Raw genomic sequence first — 13969 nt, 5'->3', positions numbered from 1 at the left:
TGAAATAGTCACTGAAATATTAAACATTTCCTCTCTGTGGGGGCCAGTGCTCTTTTTGTTGGTGGATTTCTTTATCTCCTGACCACTATGCATACTTAAAGTGTACAATTTGATGAGATTTAACTTATGTGTATACCTACAAAACCATCATCACAACCAAGATAATGAATACATCCATCATCCCCCAATTCCAAAACTGCCTTTTATAATTTCCTTCCTTTTTATTTTTTTATTTTTATTTTTTTAAATATTTATTTTATTTATTTATGATAGTCACAGAGAGAGAGAGAGAGAGAGAGGCAGAGACACAGGCAGAGGGAGAAGCCGGCTCCATGCACCGGGAGCCCGACGTGGGATTCGATCCCGGGTCTCCAGGATCGCGTGCTGGGCCAAAGGCAGGTGCCAAACCACTGTGCCACCCAGGGATCCCCCTTTTTATTTTTTTAAAATATTTTTTAATTTATTCATGAGAGACACACAGAAAGAGAAAGAAAAAGAGAAAGAGAAGAGAAAGAGAAAGAAAGAGGCAGAGACACAGGCAGAGGGAGAAGCAGGCTCCATGCAGGGAGCCTGATGCAGGACTCAATCCTGGGACTCTAGGATCACGCCTGGGCCAAAGGCAGGTGCTAAACCACTGAGCCACCCAGGGATCCCCTCTCCTTCCTTTTTAAATGCTGGCCACAAGCAACAGTCTTAGCAGAATCTGAGACTTGTTCACTAAAAGAACGGGATCCCTGGGTGGCGCAACGGTTTGGCGCCTGCCTTTGGCCCAGGGCGCGATCCTGGAGATCCGGGATCGAATCCCACGTCGGGCTCCCGGTGCATAGAGAAGCACTCCCTCTGCCTGTGTCTCTGCCTCTCTCTCTCACTGTGTTCCTATCATAAATAAATAAAAATTAAAAAAAAAAAGAAATGATGGATATTGTCATATCATGATATGGATACCTCAGATTATTGTTTATACATAATGCTACTTAAGTAGCATTTATTTGTTACTGAAACAAACATTTGTCATAGGGCTTTAATGTCCTTTTTATTTTTGATCAAGTATCGACCCCAAGCAATTCCCAGAGAGTAAATGCTGTGCTGCCAACTCTAGCTTAAGGCTGAGTCTTTGCTGGGCCAAAGATTTCTGCACCCTCAAGCCATCATGGCCCGCATAATTGGGGTGAACATAGAAGGTGTTGCTCTGACTACTGCTAGGCTGTTGCTCCAACCCAGACGATTATTTTGGAGAGAGGAGGAGTTCTGACCACTCTTACTCACCTTTCCCAGGGGCAGAAATCATAGGCCTATGCTAACATCCAATCATAACGCTAATCTCTTTCAGAACACTGAAGAGGGGATCCCTGGGTGGCGCAGCGGTTTGGCGCCTGTCTTTGGCCCAGGGCGCGATCCTGGAGACCCGGGATCGAATCCCACATCGGGCTCCCGGTGCATGGAGCCTGCTTCTCCCTCTGCCTGTGTCTCTGCCTCTCTCTCTCTCTCTCTCTCTCTCTGTGACTATCATAAAAAAAAAAAAAAAAAAAAGAACACTGAAGAGAAGGATCATTCGTTCCCATGAACAGCAGCAGTGTAAAAAGCAAGCTAAAGTTCTGAACACAAGGAGCTTGTAGCAGGAAAGTTGCAAATGCAACACCACTGCTTCCTTTGCTGTAACAAGCAGCTTATCATCTGGGAAAGAGACATGTGGTTCTGGGCGTACCATCCTTGAGAGATAACAGAGGCAGGCAGTCTGTTGTTTCCATCTGCTTCCCAGGAGAAAGAAAAAGTTGTTACATGGTGAGGCTGCAGATTCCCTGGCCTCAAGGGCCTCCTAAAAACTACCTCTCATTCATGCATTCATCCATTTGTTTAATATATTTTGGGTGCCTGCTACATACCAAGTGCTATGTTTAATTGTAGAAAATAAGAGACACAATGTGAATCCTTCTGGTCCTAGCTTGATGGGAAAAAGAAACATGAAACTAAATAACACACAAATAAACATATGTAATGGCGGGAAGGTAGAGAAAACTGATTTTAAAAAGTTTAACAGCTATATCTACTTTTTAATGGGTATATACAATTCATGTCTGGAAAAATATATCTTTCTATGGGCCCCTTTAAGGCTACAAACATTAGTGGGGATGGGATTCTTGCTTGAGAATTTAATCATATCCTGTAAAAGTTTGTAAGTTCAAAGCAGAATTGAAAATGTGCTTTGAGTTGCTTCAGATGGGAGACCCAGAACAGTCTTTTTCTTTCTCCTTTTTAAGTGGGCACAAGTATGTCATCAATAGGCAGGCCTGAAGCCAAGCTGGGTGGGGGATGAGGCCCTACACTGCTCAGTATGAACAGGACAGGGGAATGAACACGAATGAAACAGGCTGCTGAGCACAAACAGCACAGAAAGAAGCATGAGAAGATATCACTTAATGGATGCAGGGTTTCTGCTTCGCATGATAAAACATGCTGGAAACAGAATGTTGTGAATATACTTAATGCCACTAAATTGTACATTTAAAAGTGGTTTAAATGGTCAATTTTATGTTATATATATATTATATAATAAAAAGAAGACAGACAATTTTTAATAAACAGAAGGAAGGCAACAGCCTGAAAGTTGATGGGATGCTTAGGCTCCAGGAGGAGCTAGGAGTAAGAAGTCCCCTTTAGGGGGAATGATCTAGACACTCAGAAAACAGGAATGTCTAACAATCAATCAAGTTTTTTGCTCTTTATTGTTTAAGATAATTCTCCTCTATCCTCTTAAACTTTAGTAAAAGTTTGCTACACCCAAATGCATGATTTGAAGGTGCATCAAAGGAAAGAACGGGTCTTCTGAGTCTGGACAGACACAACACCCACGAGAGAAGAGAGGAGCTACATGTCTTGAGACCCAAATGAGTCTGACAATACCACAGAACCAGAGAAGATGAGAAGTGATGGCTCGGAGACACATACGATGTGCCAAGGCAGTGCTGAGTGTCCTACAATGGGTTGGATGAGGGCTCAGGCAATTGCCATTCCAACACTAAGGGATGCACCAAACCCATGCAGTGGAGGACTGGAACAATCAAGAGGGTAGAGGTCTGAGTCACACAGAGCCTCATGAACTTCATAGTCTGCAGGCTCTCTTAGGCCAAGCTGAACTGAGTCCAGTGGGGCCTCAGCCCAGAGTTTCTACCTCATGGAAAAATAAGACATTTTCAGGAAGTCATTTTTCTTTTCCAATGCTTTCTGAGATCTGCCATGTTAAAAGGATTAAGGGGTGGAGGGATGGGTGAAATAGATAAAGGGAAGTAAAAGGTACTCCAGATATAAAATACGTAAGTCAATGGAGATGCAAAGTACAGCATGGGGAATACACCCAATAATATTGTTAACAATGTGTATGGTGACAGATGGTGACTACACTTGGGACCAATGCATAATGTACAGAATTGCTGAATCACTCTGCTGTACACCTGAAACTAATATAACATTGTGTATCAATTATATTTCAATAATATTTTTAAACTTTTTTTTAAGGAGACTCCATGCCAAGTGTGGAGCCCAAGGTGGGGCTTGAACTCACTACCCAGAGATCAAGATCTGAACTGAGATCAAGAGTTGGGTTTTTAGGGCACCTGGGTGGCTCAGCTGGCTCAGTGTCTGCCTTCAGCTCAGGTGATGATCTCAGGGTCCTGGGATTGAGCCCCAAATTGGTCTCTCTGCTCAGCAAGGAGTCTGCTTCTCCTTCTCACTCTCCCTCTGTGCCCTCTCTCTCAAATAAATAAATAAATAAATCTTAAAAAAAGAATACAAGTTCATATTTGTTTATGTTTGTGTAAAGAGATATGTAGAAAACCTAGAAAGCTATTATCCTTGAGGCAGTGGGAGGAACACAGTGAATGGGGACAGAGGTGGGAGCAAATTTTTTCAATAAAACCTTTATCTTTTTAATTTTTTAAAAGATTTATTTATTCATTTATTTATTCATAAGAGACACACAGAGAGAATCAGAGACATAGGCAGGGGGAGAAGCAGGCTCCCTGCAGAAAGCCGAATGTGGGACTCAATCCCAGGATATGGGATCACACCCTGAGCCAAAGGCTGACACTCAACTACTGAGCCACCCAGGCGTCCCTATCATTTTGATTTCTAAACCATGTTACCTGTTTGAAAAATAAAATTTAATTAAAAAATAAAATAATAGGGGATCCTTGGGTGGCTCAGTGGTTTAGCGCCTGCCTTTGGCCCGGGGCGCGATCCTGGAGTCCCGGGATCGAGTCCCACGTCGGGATCCCTACGTGGAGCCTGCTTCTCCCTCTGCCTGTGTCTCTGCCTCTCTCTCTCTATGTCTGTCATGAATGGATAAATAAAAATCTTTTTAAAAATAAAATAAATAAGATAAAATAATAAACCGGGCACCTGTGCACTTCAGTCAGTTAAGTGTCTGCCTTTAGCTCAGGTCATGATCCCAGGGTCCTGGGATTGAACTCCAGGTCGGGAGTTCAATCCTCCCTGCTCAGAGGGGCTGTCTGCTTATCCCTCTCCCTCCCCCTGCTTTGTGTTCTTTCTCTTTCTCTCTCTCTGTCTCAAATAAATAAAATCTTCAAAATAAAATAAAACAGTTTAAAAAGTCAAGGCTGGCCCAGGTGGGTTCTCTGGTAATTCTACCAAATATTTAAGGAAGAAGATATACTGTTTCTCTAAAATCTCTTCCAGAAGACAGAAGCAGAGGGAATATTTCCTAACTCATTCTATGTGGCAAGTATCACACCAATACAAAAACCAGATGATATAAGAAAGTTACAGACCAATATCGGTCATGAACATAGATGTAAAAGTCCTCAACAAATATTAGCAATAAAATCCAACAATGTATAAAAAGAATTATACACTATAACTGACGAAATATGGTCTATCCCAGGTATGCAAGGCTGGTTCAACATTTGAAAAAGTTAATGTAATCCATTATATCAACAGACTAAAGAAGAAAAATCATATGATCATAAAAGTATATGCAGAAAAGACATTTGACAAAATCCAACACCTATTCATGGTAAAAACTCAGCAAACTAGGGATAGAAGAGAATTTCCTCGACTTAATACAGACTATCTACAAAAATCTGCAGTCAACATCAGTCAATAGCAAGAGATTAGAAGCTTCCCCACTAAGATCAGGAACAAGAAAAGGAGGTCCCATCTCACCCCTCCTTTTCGACACTGCACTGAAAGTGCTACTAATTCAATAAGAAAAGGAAATAAAAGCTAAATACACTGGGAAGGAAGAAATAAAACTTTATTTGTTCACAGATTACACGACTGCCCATGTAGAAAATAAGAAAGATTCAGAAGAAAAACTGTTGGATGAATAAATTATCATAGCAAGGTTGCAGGATATAAAATTAATATTTAAAGGTCACTTTCCTCTATATCAAAAATGAACACATGGAATTGAAAATATATTGTCATTTACACAGGTACCATTAACACCCCCAAAATGAAATTTAAGTATAAATATAACAAAATATGTACAAGATTTATATGAAGAAAACCACAAAACCCTGATGAAAGAAATCAAAGGAGAACAAAATAAGTGGAGAGATATTATTCCCCGTTCACGGATCAGAAGACTCAAAATTGTCAAAATGTCAGTTCTTCCCAACTTGATATATTTGGTCTACAGATTTAATGTGATCCCAATGAAATTGCCAACAAGATGTTTTGTGGATTTGACAAACTGATTCTAAAGTATATACATAGAGGCAAAAGATCCAGAATAGCCAACTCATTATTGAAGAACAAAGAGGACTGATACTACCTGCCTTTAAGACTTACCACTATAGGGGGGCACCTGGGTGGCTCAGCAGTTGAGCGTCTGCCTTCAGCCCAGGGCATGATCCCAAAGCCCTGGGATCGAGTTCCACATCGGGGTCCCTGCATGGAGCCTGCTTCTCCCTCTGCCTGTGTCTGTTCTCTCTCTCTCTCTGTGTCTCTCATGAGTAAATAATCTTTAAAAAGAAAAGAAGGGATCCCTGGGTGGTGCAGCGGTTTGGCGCCTGCCTTTGGCCCAGGGCGCGATCCTTGAGACCCGGGATCAAATCCCACATCGGGCTCCCGGTGCATGGAGCCTGCTTCTCCCTCTGCCTATGTCTCTGCCTCTCTCTCTCTGTATGACTATCATAAGTAAATAAAATTAAAAAAATAAATAAAAAGAAAAGAAAAATTGGCAGAAAGGTTTCAGACCAGACAAGCTTGAGCCCTTCAAACAAAGCCAGAGGAGCCTGTTCTTGTGAGAACATGGGCACCCCACCAGGACCACTAACCTGGAATGAAGGAAAGGGTAGCCCAAGAGAGCCAACTGTATAGAGCACTGGTGTCCCACTAGGATCTGTGGAACATTTCCAGTGGCACGACTTGCCACACACGGAGTAAGGTCCCTTTAGGTCTTCAAAGTCAGAGGGTGATTTGTGGCACCCTTTGATGGAGAAGGTAGCCTTGTCCCAATGGTAATGGTGTAAAACACAGCATGGCTGATGGTGTTGGCTGCAGATTCGAGAAAACAAAACCTCGATCATAGGTGCTGCCTCCTGAGTGGGTGTGAATGGGTCCTTTTTGGGTGCCAAATGGCACCTGATACTTGGGAAGCATGATGGGGCACAAACCTAAACCCTGACCACCTAGGCTAGTTTTTCCTATCCAAGAAAGCCATGCTTCACAGGTAACATTCAGATCATGAAAACTGATGTTGATGGAGTTTTTTTCCAATGGAATAATTTTAAGCCACTACGAGCTGCTGATTAATGACTCTTTTTTTTTTTTCAATTTTTATTTATTTATGATAGTCACACAGAGAGAGAGCGAGAGAGGCAGAGACATAGGCAGAGGGAGAAGCAGGCCCCATGCACCGGGAGCCCGACGGGTCTCCAGGATCGTGCCCTGGGCCAAAGGCAGGCGCCAAACCACTGCGCCACCCAGGGATCCCTGATTAATGACTCTTAATAGGAGTTTGGTGCCCCATGCACATCCCTTTGGGTTCGACCACTGTGCAGTGAGGCCCAGCTCCACATTGCCTTTTTCTGGAGGCAGAAAGAGCCAGGGAATTTGCCCTAGGACCAACTCACAACCACTGACTGAAGGGAATGGCAGACAAACATCCACAGCCCCTCACCCCTCCAATGTTCATTCAGAGCCAACTATTGTATTACAGGTCCCTAGAGGTACAAAGCTCCCTACCTATCTTTGATAATCCAAGTATCCTTGATACTTGTATGGGCTACCTCCCCTTCCAGTGCTTCCTGGGATCACCTCCCATGTAAACCACTTGTATTTAATCCTTATCTCAGGTTCTGCTTCTCGGAGATCCATGTCAAGCCACCACATTTTGGTAGAGAAAACAAGTACTGCTACCCAAAGGAGGCACAGGAGACAAGAGTGATGTGAGGCACAAGAGGTCTCCGCTTCTTGGAGGGCATCTCTGACCATAAAGGCTCAGATATCCAACTCAGAGAGGCAAGTACTCATTGAAGCAAATATGCATTAGCCAAACTTAAACAGAAACAGAGAGTGAAATCAAACAATTGGTACTTTTACTTCAAAATAAGAAAGAACCTCATTCTGGCCAGATCTCTTGCACCCACCTGATGGTACCTTCTCTCCCTGAAGACGAGGGAAACCTATGATTATCTCAAGGCTGCCTGGTTGGCAAGGGCTGGGCCCAAAATGAGTTACAGAATCTCCCTGCTGGGGCAGCCCCAGTGGCCCAGCAGTTTAGCACCGCCTTCAGCCCAGGGCGTGATCCTGGGGATCCGGGATCGAGTCCCACATCGGGCTCCCTGAGTGGGGCCTGCTTCTCCCTCTGCCTGTATCTCTGCCTCTGTCTCTCTCATGAATAAATAAATAAAATCTTAAAAAAAAAAAAAAAAAGAATCCCCCTGCTGAATGAATGACATTTGTGAACCGTGATGGGGCTGGACACCAAGCAGGCCCTCACTGACAAAATCTTTGATAATGCTGCCTAAGTGGGTGTAAAGGCAGCAGCCAGCTCCCCCACCCTGGGAGTCTCTGATTCCTTTTGCACTGCAACAACTGTGGATTTGAAAAGAGAAAGTGGGCTGAGTTCCACTCCTCATGCTCCAACACTAGCAACTGGTAGACTGTTTTGGGGGCTGGCTGATGGAGATGGGAGAAACTGGGGTCAAGGACAGGTGGGGCTGGCCCACTGCAGCAGTCTGAATGAGTCAGATGGCAACTTCAGGGACAGGATGTTCTGGGATTCCTCCCCACCACCCCTTGCCCACCCCCCCCCTTCTCTCTGCCAACTTGAGCCGTCCACCTGTCCTGGGTGTGGTACCACACGAGAGCTGGGAGCAGGCTGGGAAGGAGGCCAATGCCAAGCTTCACCTGGCTGTGTGTCCATCCATCCCTGTCCTCCCTCCTTGCCCCTTCAGAAGTCCCATCCCAGTGAGGAGTCAGCGGGGCCATACAGCACTGAATTCCTTCTCCAGACCCTGGACAAACTGGTCATTGAGGAAGAGCAGTTGACCATGGGGCAGGAAGCGGGCAAGGATGCCCTCAATGCGATCCGCCCGAAGCAGGAGGTTGGCGCTTGGGGTCAGCAGCCGAAGGTGGTCGAGGAGGAGGCGTACCAGGAGCCGGAGTGTGCCCTCAGCCAGCAGTAGGTTCTCATGGGCATCTAGCACCAAGGCGAAGCCTAATGAGAGCACACCCAGCCACACCACTGTCCGCACCTCCTGGAAAGGGTCCCCTGCTGCCAGACGGAAGGCCCCAACCGGGGCCTCATGCAGGGGCACTGGCTCATCTGAGGACTGAGGCTGCAGGTCCATGGGGGTCCGGCCAGATGCCTGCTGCTGCAGCCGGCACATCGATTCCACCTGCCTGCAGAGAGTGAGTGGGTCAGACTTCTGTTATCCTCACGGCCACCCTGAGAATTGAGAGTTGCTATTAACTCCACATCTCAGATGCAGAAACTGAGTCCTAGAGAAACTAAATGACCTGCTCAGTACCATAAAGCAGGAAGCATGAACCAGAACAGGAATCCAGGCTCCTGCCTCCAGGCCCTGAATCATTTGATTCCATGTGTTCAAGATAAGGTGTCTGGGACCCCTGGGTGGCTCAGCAGTTGAGCGTCTGCCTTTGGCTCAGGGCATGATCCCAGGATCTGGAATCAAGTTCCACATCGGGTTCCTTGCAAGGAGCCTGCTTCTCCCTCTGCCTGTGTCTCTGCCTCTCTGTGTCTCTCATGAATAAATAAAATCTTTTAAAAAAAAGAGAGAGAGAGAGAGAGAAGGCAGGTTTTGAACATAGCCCCTTGGGCCAGGAAAGGGCATGAGAAGAAAAAGATCCTGCCCCCACCAATTTCACAGAGGCCTCCTTAACATAAAGAAAAGCAAGCCACAAGAAGTAAAAGCTACACTCAACTGGACTATCCCTCTCCACCCCTGACCCATCCTGCAACCCTCTCCAAACAAAAAAGAAAGACCTTCCACTTGGCCATTTAGGATTTTGTAACCACAGTCTGATCCCTCCTGAATCACCTTCTAATTTGGGCCATGCACAGGCTGGTTTTAAAGACCTTTGGTTTTCTGTGCCACGCAGGGGCGGGGGGGGGGGGGGGGCAGGCCCAGAGGAAAAAAGGGATGGCAAAAGGGCTGCCCCAGAATGTTAATCTCTCCACCCCACACAGAATGCAGAGAGGCAAAGAGATTCTGGCACCTACTGGCTCCATCTGGCTCTGGGAGGGGAAGGTCCAAGGTCAGCCACCACATCTGGAACAGTGTTTTCCACACTGTTCTCTGTGGATCCCAGGCTTTCAAGAGGCTCTGGGCTCAGAGTCCCTATGTATCACATTCTTTCTCCTCCTTAGGAGTTCATAAAGCCTGCACATATACTAAAAGCCCTGAGAAATCCTGCACTGCAAAGCATGTTTAATCTGTTCCAAGGTTTGCCTGCCTACACTCAAATTCCAGTCTGCCATGTTCTAGTTGGATAACCTTGGGCTGGTTACAGTTTATTCATCTGTAAAGCAGGGATAATAACTCTATTTATCTCAATAGATTGTTACAAGAATTAATGAGTTCATATACATGAAATGCTCAGAACATAAACACTTAACACATATGTACAAGCTTGATAAATGCTAGCTATAAGAGTCATTATAATGACAGCAGCATTTCACAAATACTTGTGAACGAGGGACAACTCGTGGAAACACTACTCAGATTTTCTCTCTGCCTCTTAGTCTGATTCTCTGTGCCTCCTCAACCCTCCCACGCACTCCCCCTCCCAAACCCATCACAATCAGGCATGCATTCAGTGAAGGCCTGCGTGTTACCTGGCCACAGCCAAAATCTGCTCCTTTCGGAGGAGCCTGTCCCTCTCAGCACCATGTGGTCGTGGGTCATCGGGTGAATTCTCAGCACCAAAGACACAGGAGTAGAGCACTCGGCAAAGGCCCATGTCCTGGGCCTGTGGAGCCCGCAAGGTGTGGATGAGGAAGGCGTAGACCATGGCTCCAGGGTGGACACTAGAGGGAAGCCAGAGACCTCAGTGAGATAAGTGTGAAAGCCCAGCAGGGTAGGCAACCATAAAACAGGTCTGGGAGCATATCTGGGGGCTGCTGTGGCTGGCTGGTCACTGGTTCTCCTCCGCCACCCAGGATGTACTCCCTGCCTCTGAATAATGGCGTCTGATCAGCAGGACTTCTGTCCGTAAGTCAAATAGTGAAGAAATTTCAGGCAACTCCAAACCGGGTTCTACAAAACAAATGGCCAGGAATCTTTAAGAGTGTCAAAGTCACAAGAGTCCAGGGATCCTGGGTTGCTGCTCCAGAGCACTGGACACTAAGGAGACAGGGCAGCTGAACGCAGGGTGTGATGGGGTCCCTGGCCAAAAAAAGGGTAGTTTCAACATAGGCATTATTAGGACAATATACATTTTAGGATATAGTCATAATCGATGTTACCTGATTCTGAATATCCTGAATATAGGACAATGTCCTTGTTTTTAGAAAATACACACTGGGGCAACCCCGGTGGCTCAGCGGTTTAGCGCCGCCTTCGGCCCAGGGTGTGATCCTGGAGACCTGGGAGTCCCAGGTCGGGCTCCCTGCGAGGAGCCTGCTTCTTCCTCTGCCTGTGTCTCTGCCTCTCCCTCTCCCTCTGTCATGAATAAATAAAATGAAAGAAAAGAAAAGAAAGAAAATACACACTGAAGTAACCTCTAAATACTGCAGGGTAAGTAGATCATCTGCTTAAATTGGCAGGAAGGTTCGCGAAGGCGCTTTAAGAACGGCTGCCAGCCGACCTGGCGCTGACCTCTGGTGACCCTCCAGCCTCACGAAGAGCGCGTCATCAACCCTCGCCACTGTGTCCCCTCCCCCCCCTCACATAGACATGGTAGCGACCAAAACCTTCACGTCACTGCCTCGCGCAAGCCTGCAGCGCAGTGCATTTGGGGGATTGTAGTTCCTTGCTCCAGTCAAACACACCTAAGCGAAGCACCCTGCCCCGACAGTGCTGTCCCTTCAGCCCCGGGGCCGCTGTCCTCCAGGCGTCGTACTCACCCTTCCTTACCTGCCCGAGTACTTCCGCTAACAGGCCGCTCCCCTCGGCAGCTGGAGTGCAATGGCGGCTGCGCGGCTCCTAGGCGCCTGCGCACAGCGGTCGCGGGCGCGCGCGCCCGGTGACGCGCGTAGGGTCGGCGGGCGGGCGGGACCCCCCCGCCCCCCCGCCCCCCCGGCCCCCCCCCCCTCCGCCCTACGCCGGGTGCTCTGTGTCGGGGAGTGGGGAGGGGTGGCGTTCTGATATCGGGACCTCCGGCGCGGAAGGCTTTGGCCCTCCCACCAGAGATGCCTTGCTTCCAACTCCCAGAGGGGCCCACGCCGGTTATTCGCAGAGCGGGTGTGGGGGTTCCCGCTCGGAGCCCTGGACCAGCCAAGCCCCAGGCCACTGCCCCTGGCGACCGCGAGGGGGCGCAGCTGCTCGGCGTCTGAACCTTCCGGAAATCGCCGAGCGGCCGCGTCGTCGCGGGCGGGTTTCGGGCCACCGCGGCCCCTGCCACCCTCGTGAGGCTCGTGGGGCCTGAAAGTGTCTGGCCGTTTCCCGAACCGGGCAGTGTGCGTGCGAGTCGCTGGGGTGCCTCTTAAAATGCAGATTCCTGAGCTTTTTTTGGAAATTGTTATTTTTTTGAGGTGAAAGGTGCTTGTTTAGGCAGGGGTCCGGGGAGCTTGGGGTTGTGGATTCCTGCAGCGGATTAAGACCAGCGTTCGGGTTGGAGTAGAATGATTCAAATTCGTGCCCACCCTGTCAGCAGCTGCGTGCCCCTGGCAGGTAGGTCACTTCGCTGGGCCCCAGTGAAGCCCCACAGGGTTCACAGGCTGACCAGTTCTAACTTTCATATTCCCACTGCTCGCTAGGTGACACCGCTTTGAGGGAGGCTATCAGAGGTATAGTGACGAGACTTCCTCCTTTTTTTTTTTTTTTAAGATTTTATTTATTCATGAGAGAGGCAGAGACACAGGCAGAGGGAGAAGCAGGCTCCATGCAGGGAGCCCGACGTGGGACTCGATCCCGGGTCTCCACAGGCCCTGGGCTGCAGGCGGCGCTAAACCGCTGAGCCACCCGGGCTGCCCGAAGAGACTTACTTCAAAGTGAAAGGGGTACTGCCAGGCACCAGCCCCCAGAGCCAAGCAGTGGGGTAAAGCTGCAACTAGAGGCTCCTCCTAGAAGTGTGGGGCCCTGCAAGAACTGTCCTGAGCCTCACTGCCTCCCTGAGCATCCCCACACGTGCATGTATATGCTCACCTGTTGGCATGTGAACCACTCAAGACACCCATGTTCTTTGCCTCAGAGCCTCCACACTGGCTGTTCTCTCAGCCTGGAATGCCCTTTTCTCCCCTTTTTTGCCCTTCAAAATGCGCTCAGACCAAAACTTAGGGGAAACCTTCTTCCCTGGACTGCCCATTAGCATTCAGTTGCCCCCTTTGCATTGTGGGTCTGCCCAGGCTGCAGCACTCATCCTCCCTCCCCAGGGCCTTGTATAAAACAGACCTGGAGCCAACAAGAACACACTCCTTGGTGACTGAAGAAATGAAGGGCAGGGCAGCTCAGGCAAGGACCCTCCGAGGGCAGGGCATGTACTCTGGGCCCCTCTGGCCATAGGATGTGAGCAGGGGGGCACTGAAGGAAGTCTAGAGGAGGTAGCTGGGGGGCTGGCCAAGGCAGGTGGGCATTTTGACCAAAGGTACAACACATAATATTATATTTGTAGATGGAGAGGCAGGCCCAGAGGCGGTGTGGGGACTCAGTCACAAGGCTGGGGGTCATGTTGGCTCAGTTCCTGGTTCCTGGTCCCTATCACTCTGGGCCAGAACCCATGTCTGCTGGCTGATTACAAGCTGATTATAGCAGAGAGCTGGCAGAGGGCTCTGGTTGCTGGGGGCCACCTGGCATCTGGAAGACAGCATTCCAGCCTCTGTCCATTCCTTAGGCAGTGAATCCACTCCAAGTCCCAGGCCACCGAGGGGCTGGCTGGCCGGCCCTGTGCGAGGTATGTGAAGGAGGCAGCAGTGAGAAGCTAGCCTGAGCCACTGCCATGGAAGGCTGTGGAAGACTCAGGTTGGGTGTCCTGATAAAAAGCAGAGTTGAGTCAGGTGCCGTTCCCGAATTTTTACAGCCTTCAGCCAACCTGTGCCTTCAGATCAAAAGCCCTATGCTGAGGACAGTGAGGCAGGAAGGAGCCTGGGTCCCCCTAGATGCTGCAGAGCCTTGTGGGAAGAGCACACACGTTGATCTTGCTCAACAGCTGTGTGGAGTTGCTGTCATATACAGTCTAATTCATTCCTAATTGAGGCAGCGTGTGGAGTGGTCAGGATGTTGCCTGGCACATGGTAGGCACTCAGTAAGTCAATGAGTGTTGACAACCCTTAATACAGAGGCAGGATAGGAGAAGGTGTCAGAAAGGTGTTGGTCAGCACTGG

General features: G+C 48.3%; 1 protein-coding gene across 5 annotated transcripts; it reads right to left on the bottom strand.

The window, feature by feature from the left end:
* Positions 1-6112: 6112 nt before the first annotated feature.
* Positions 6113-11903, bottom strand: AP5S1 (adaptor related protein complex 5 subunit sigma 1). Of its 5 annotated transcripts, none has more exons than XM_041733407.1 (3): positions 11555-11903; positions 10325-10516; positions 6113-8868 (listed from the first exon to the last, which is right to left on the bottom strand). In XM_041733407.1, the coding sequence occupies exons 2-3, from the start codon at positions 10498-10500 to the stop codon at positions 8442-8444; spliced, it is 603 nt and encodes a 200-aa protein (XP_041589341.1). In that variant the 5' UTR covers positions 10501-10516; positions 11555-11903; the 3' UTR covers positions 6113-8441. The 5 variants fall into 5 exon arrangements, with proteins under 5 accessions (XP_041589341.1, XP_041589342.1, XP_041589345.1 ...); XM_041733408.1 differs by having other exon boundaries at positions 11565-11902; XM_041733411.1 differs by lacking the exon at positions 11555-11903 and adding an exon at positions 11480-11534.
* Positions 11904-13969: the final 2066 nt, after the last annotated feature.

The sequence above is a fragment of the Vulpes lagopus genome, chromosome 18, assembly GCF_018345385.1.
Source record: "Vulpes lagopus strain Blue_001 chromosome 18, ASM1834538v1, whole genome shotgun sequence".
NCBI lineage: Eukaryota > Metazoa > Chordata > Mammalia > Carnivora > Canidae > Vulpes > Vulpes lagopus.
Note: the sequence above shows the minus strand (reverse complement) of the source record. Positions and strands in the feature narration are given on the sequence as shown.

Coding starts and splice junctions, on each gene's coding strand:
- AP5S1 (XM_041733407.1), bottom strand. CDS start 10,500: ATGGTCTACGCCTTCCTCATCCACACCTTGCGGGCTCCACAGGCCCAG. Junction 8,869..10,324: donor CAGATTTTGGCTGTGGCCAG/GTAACACGCAGG, acceptor CACTCTCTGCAG/GCAGGTGGAATCGATGTGCC.